General features: G+C 45.4%; 1 protein-coding gene across 1 annotated transcript in view; it reads left to right on the top strand.

Annotated features, from left to right (window-relative positions):
• PCSK2 (proprotein convertase subtilisin/kexin type 2) overlaps positions 1-6,350 on the top strand; it is a 250,418-nt gene that overhangs the window by 223,278 nt on the left and 20,790 nt on the right. Inside the window, exon 12 of the mRNA XM_017895491.1 lies at positions 4,566-4,781. Coding sequence (XP_017750980.1) covers positions 4,566-4,781 — 216 coding nt within the window. The remainder of the gene's footprint in view (positions 1-4,565; positions 4,782-6,350) is intronic.

Here is a 6,350-nt window from a genome sequence, read left to right as displayed (position 1 = left end):
TTTTTTTTTTTTTGAGACTGAGTTTTACTCTTGTTGCCCAGGCTGCAGTGCAATGGCACAATCTTGGCTCACTGTAACCTCTGCTTCCTGGGTTCAAGCAATTCTGGTTCAGCCTCCCAAGTAGCTGGGATTACAGGCATGCGCCAACACACTTAGCTAATTTTGTATTTTTAATAGAGACAAGGTTTCTCCATGTTGGTCAGGCTGGTCTCGAACTCCCGACCTCAGGTGATCCGCCCACCTCGGCCTCCCAAAGTGCTGGTATTACAGGCGTGAGCCACCGTGCCTGGCACATTTATATATTAACATAGGGAAAATTGACATCTCTGTAATCCTGTCTTTCTATTCAAGAACATGGCCAATATCTTTCCATGGGATCAGATCTTCGTCTTTGTCCCTCCTTCCATAGAGTTCAGAGAGTTTCAAAGCCTTATTTAGCACTTCCTTAGCTTTTCTTTTTCTTAGATTTATTGAATTTCTTCCTAAGTGTTTTATCCTTTGTGTGGCCAGTGTAAATGGTGCCGCCTGTAGGGTGGCTGTGGGGACTGAATAGGATAATATATAAAGTACTTAACAAAGTCCCTGGCATGCAGTAAGTGCTACAGAAATGCTTACGATGATAGTCACCCTTTGTTTTCTGCACTTCCTCCTCTAACGGGTTATGGTTTAGATGTGAGCCATAGTTGTTCTGTCTCGATTTCTGCCTAGCTCCTGTTCAGGTGAAGCTGAGAGGCAGAAATGGATCAAGCCTTAAGCAGAAGCCCAAGATCTAGGCACTGGCAGGTTCGGTGTCTTGCGAAGGCTCGCTCCCTGCTTCCAAGATGGTGCCTTGTTGCTCCGTCCCGTAGGGGGGACGAACGCTGGGTCTTCCCACGGTGGAAGGACCAAAAGGGGCCTGGCTACTTCCCTGGAGCCCTTTTATAAGGGCAGTAATCCTTTTTTTTTTTTTTTTTTTTTTTTTTTTTTTTTTGAGACGGAGTCTTGCTCTGCCGCCCAGGCTGGAGTGCACTGGCCAGATCTCAGCTCACTGCAAGCTCCGCCTCCCGGGTTCACGCCATTCTCCTGTCTCAGCCTCCCAAGTAGCTGGGACTACAGGTGCCCGCCACCTCGCCCGGCTAGTTTTTTGTATTCTTTAGTAGAGACGGGGTTTCACCATATTAGCCAGGATGGTCTCGATCTCCTGACCTTGTGATCCGCCCGTCTCGGCCTCCCAAAGTGCTGGGATTACAGGCTTGAGCCACCGCGCCCGGCCCAGTAATCCTATTTATGAGGACCGAGCTCTCATGACTTAATTACCTCCTAAAGATCCTACCTCTTAAGAGTCTTAGGTTCTAATATATGTTGGGTCTTCGGTTCTAATACATGAATTTAGGGGGGGGCATATATGTTCAAACCAAAGTAGGGTGGCATGCCAGCAACAGCTCCATCCCATAACCAGCTCTTGGTCCTCTTATGGAGGTCCCTTCCCCACTCATTTCTACCCCCAGAACTAGGGTTTTTTTCCTCACTGGCCCATCTTTCCTAGAAGCCAGGGACTCTTTGGTGCTAAAACCCAATCACTAGAAGCAAGGACACAATTATTGTTGCTTCATGTGTCCAATCTAGCTTAAGAAAACAAAGTTTAGTATTCCCAGAAAATGAAGTATTCTTGTGGGCAAATCTGATGGTTTAAAACAAAGTTAATGTTTGCTGTTTACTGCTCAGAAACAGGCTGACAGTTGCACTCTGTGTATCAGTGAGCTGGCTGCATAACTCAGTAGCTTAAAACTCAGTAGCTTAAAATAACAATCATTTAATTTTGCTCTTCGGTCTACAGGTCAGCTGGGTTGTTCTGCTGATCTGGACCAGGCTGGGCTAACCTCAGGAGAGAGAGGTAGAGACTGGCTGATAGAGGATGGCCTCCCTCCTGTGTCTGGCAGCTGGCAGCAGGGGCAGTGAATTTTACTGGAATACTTGTCTCTTATCCATCAGGAGGCTAACCTAGGCTTATCTTCATGGTGCAATGGAGTTCTGGGAGAGATCAGAGAACACAGGAGTCTTGGGACTGAAGCTTGGAACTGACACAGAATCACTTTCCACCACATTCTATTGGCCAAAGCAAGACATAAAGCCAGCTTGGATTCTAGGGGTAGGAAATAGACCCCTCCTCTTGATGGATGGGGCTGCAAAGGCATAGTGCACAGGGCATAAATATAGGGAATCATGAATAATTAGGGTCACAATCAATCTACCACACTCCCCACACCAAGAAGAGAATGTTTAGCATCAATTTCCTTCATTTTAGCAAAGGTTGCTTCATCTCACTAGCAGTGAGATGTGAGATGTCACATCTACATGTGGACTGATTCAGGAGAAAGTTCTGCAGATGGTTAACCTCACTCACTCATTTATTATGACTCACATCATTTGCACTTTGCTTTTTTTTGTTGAGATGGGGGTCTCACTCTCTTGCCTAGGCTGAAGTGCAGTGGTGCAATCCTGGCTCACTGCACCTCCTGAGTAGCTGGGATTACAGATGTGCATCACCACGCCCAGTTAATTTTTGTATTTTTAGTAGAGACATGGTTTCACCATGTTGGCCAGGCTGGTCTCAAACTCCCAACCTCAGGTGATTCACCTGCTTCGGCCTCCCAAAGTGCTGGGATTACAGGCATGAGCCACCGCGCCCAGCCGCACTTTTGCTATTTCTTGATACTGATACCAAATCTGAGTCTGTTTGAGAGTGTGATCTTCCACACCAACTGTAGGGATGATCTATGTCCCTCACGATCCTGGTTTCTGAGAGCAGTTCCTTGTTTTGGTTGGAGTTTTCCAGCACAGATTTACTAAGATGCTGAGAATAGTTCCCAGCTAGTGGTTGAATAAATATTTGTTCACTTGTCGATTCAATCAATCACAGGCTAATTAATTCCCAGTCCTGTTAGAAGCAATTGAAAATGTCACATCTGATTGTCAGGGGGCAGAGAGTGCTTGAAGGTAATCCAATCATCTCTCTTCCTTCTGGCTTCTCCATCCTTAAACCACTGATTCTGTGTCAGTTTCAAGCATAAGGACCATGGACACCTGGTGACCACACAGAGAGACACTTACCCTGACAGTCTCTTCTGTCTTCCCCCTCTAGAGGGTAACCAAGCCACCCTGGGCCAGGCTGTGGAGTGGCTGGAGGTTGCAGCCACCCCTTGCCTCCCACACTGTGTGGCTGCACTCCTATCCACCCTCCCAGCCCACAGGTGAAAACTAAGCAGCCCCAAGCCCCGTTGCCTTGGGGTAAGAAAGTGGGAAGCAAGAAGCAAATGGCCCAATCCTGGGTTGTTTAGGTAGAGCAGAGAATACTCAGAAGACAAAGAAAAGAAAAGGATTTTTAAGAACCTCTAAGAACATGGTTTGAGGAGAAGAGCCATGCTAACTGTAGGGATTTATGCAAAGCTTGCCATTTAAACTAATGAGCATGTGGCAATAGCTATTGTGCATTCTACTGTGTGTTTAAGGTTTTATTCACTGTGTGTTTTACTTGATCATATTAGACTTTCCTCCTACATTTGGAGTACCCTTGCACAAGTAAAATGTCATATATTATGTGTTTAAAAGGATTCTAGTATCCAACTGAATAAAAAAGAAAAAGTATATACATATGCACACACACACACATATGTAAGAATTTTGTATATTGTGGAGTAAATGTATGCTTTATATTTATAATGTCTACATATCATATTTAAATTTATATATTGATATATAGCTATTTAAAATAAAAGGTGTATATCTTCTATAAATGTTTTGTGGGCCGGGTGTGGTGGTTCATGCCTGTAATCCCAGCACTTTGGGAGGCCAAGGCTGGTAGATCATGAGGTCAGGAGATCGAGACCCATCCTGGCTAACACGGTGAAACCTCATGTCTACTAAAAATACAAAAAATTAGCTGGGCGTGGTGGTGGGCGCCTGTAGTCCCAGCTACTGGGGAGGTTGAGGCAGGAGAATGGTGTGAACCCGGGAGGGGAGCTTGCAGTGAACTGAGATAGCGCCATTGCAGTCCCACCTGGGATGAAAGAGCGAGACTCCATCTCAAAAAAAAAAAAGAAAGAAAATGTTTTGTATAGCTTATGTAGCTAAGAAAAAATATGTGTCCATATAGTTGCATTTCACTGAAAAATGTCTGATACATAAGGAGATGTAAGAATGAGATAATAATTACCTCTAGAGAGTTTTTTTTTAATTTTCCTTTCCATACAGTTAAACTTTTCATCGTGAGCATGTATCACCTTTATAGCTTTCTTTAAAAGCAGTTTATTCGTAAATTTTAAGGCAGTTCTTCCCACTTTTCTTACCTCATTATCCCCAGCTTAAATTGTAAATTCAGTTGACTTTTTTAGATTGAGTTCTTCCTGGAAAAAAAAGTTTCCCACGATGCCCTGCCAGAAAGATACGGTGTCCAACCCAGTTTAAAAAGTGCACCCAGTCTTTAGGTTCAGTTGCTGAAGAAGCCCAATCCCTGGGCTGGAGACCTCCCCTGCCCCCTCGCAGCCCAGGCTGTAGGGTAGCAGCAGCGTCTCCCCTGCTCCCCCCAGGGCCGCGGCGGCAAAGGCAGCATCTACGTTTGGGCCTCCGGGGATGGCGGCAGCTATGATGACTGCAACTGCGATGGCTACGCCTCCAGCATGTGGACCATCTCCATCAACTCAGCCATCAACGACGGCAGGACCGCCCTGTACGACGAGAGCTGCTCTTCCACCCTGGCTTCCACCTTCAGCAACGGGAGGAAAAGGAACCCCGAGGCTGGTGTGGTGAGCGCGTCCCCTTCTGTCCTTGTTTCCTTAGGGCCACTGCACCTCTGTGTCACGGTAGGATGCTGGGACACTGACTTGCTCCCCTCCTGTCCCCTCCCTCAGAGCCTGAACTAAGGCTCTGAGGGGAAGACCCCTTTTCTCTATGCCCAGCCCTGCTTTCTAATAAGGCACAGACCTCCCATCTGCAAGCTAGGAGCATGACCGGTGAGGACTCTTTTCCACATCATTTTCCATAGATTTTCTTGTTTATAGTTTTTGGCTTACAAGTAAAGATGAAGTCTGGTTTACCAATCAGTTGCCCCATTCCATCACTTACAAGAATAACTAACTCATTGTAAGAACCAAGGCATCACACTGTAACCCTGTCTGAAACAAGAACCCATCTGTGTATTTATAGTAATTTAAAAAACAGCATTCATGGATGGACTTTTCTGGATCCATTAACCCCCTAAAATTGCACGTGCATCTGTTATTTGCTCAGGGAAAGACTTGTGATTCTCATCATATTTTAAAATGGAACCATGATTTTTAGAAAAAAAAAAGAAGACTAATGATCATAGATTTAGATTGTCGCTCTTTTCTGAGCAAAGAAAAAAAAATCTTCCTTTCTTGGCAATTAGATATAATAGTGAATTTTCCAAGCCCCTGGGAAATACATCATCTGTAAAGCATGATAAGCCTTTTTGGATCTTTTCCTCTCTGGAGACTTTGCTCACAGATCAGCCTTTTCTCACACCTCCAAACCAGGATTTAGTAGGTGGTTCAGTAGTCATGCATGAGTTATATCCTGACTGGCTGCACCCATCTCCACTGAGGCTTCTTGAGAGAGGAAGACAGGAGCTCAGGACAAAATCATTAGTACCATCCAGTGTTTCAATCCCATACTCCCACTTGGGATCCCAACTTGGCAAGATGGTCATGCCCCGTGTGAGCCAGGAGAAGCCCTTTACCTGGAAGGGACGCAGACCTTAAAATCCTATCCTTCCCACGAGCCCTCTTGCATTCCCCGTTGGTCTTGGGGAGGATGAAGAATGTGCCAGCTCCTCCCAAACAGAAGGGGACTTTGACCCCTCTTATCCTATAAGCTGTATGGACAGAAAGGGAGGAGGGCAGCACAGACAGGGACAGGTGAGGTGACACTTCACTCTCACGCCTGGAAGCTCCACTCCCTACCCCAAAGGCCTCTCAGTGGTGTAACTTCGTCCTCAACCCATATTTATGACTTTTTCTACTTGGGCTGGCTAAAGGCCTTGAGTTTCCTCTGAGTACTATAATTTTGCTCAATAGATGCCCTTAAACCTCCCTGGTAATTTCTTCCTCAAAATAATGAACACCCTGGCTCTCACAAACATTGAAAATGAAGTTTTTCACTTTGTGAAAGTCCTTTAAAAATCTATTTACCAGTCTCCCCTCTAAATAAGAGTTGTGGAGGTGATACCCACATATTGGGTTGTCTTGACTCAACACGTCTCAGAATCTCTCCGTGGATTTTAGATGTAGAGAAACATTTTTTAATAGCCTGCCCTTCCAGGTAGACTTTAGCTGAGCATGTTGATTCTTCCTCTT

This window comes from Rhinopithecus bieti, unplaced genomic scaffold (genome assembly GCF_001698545.2).
Source record: "Rhinopithecus bieti isolate Rb0 unplaced genomic scaffold, ASM169854v2 scaffold_25396, whole genome shotgun sequence".
Taxonomy (NCBI): Eukaryota; Metazoa; Chordata; class Mammalia; order Primates; family Cercopithecidae; genus Rhinopithecus; species Rhinopithecus bieti.
Note: the sequence above shows the minus strand (reverse complement) of the source record. Positions and strands in the feature narration are given on the sequence as shown.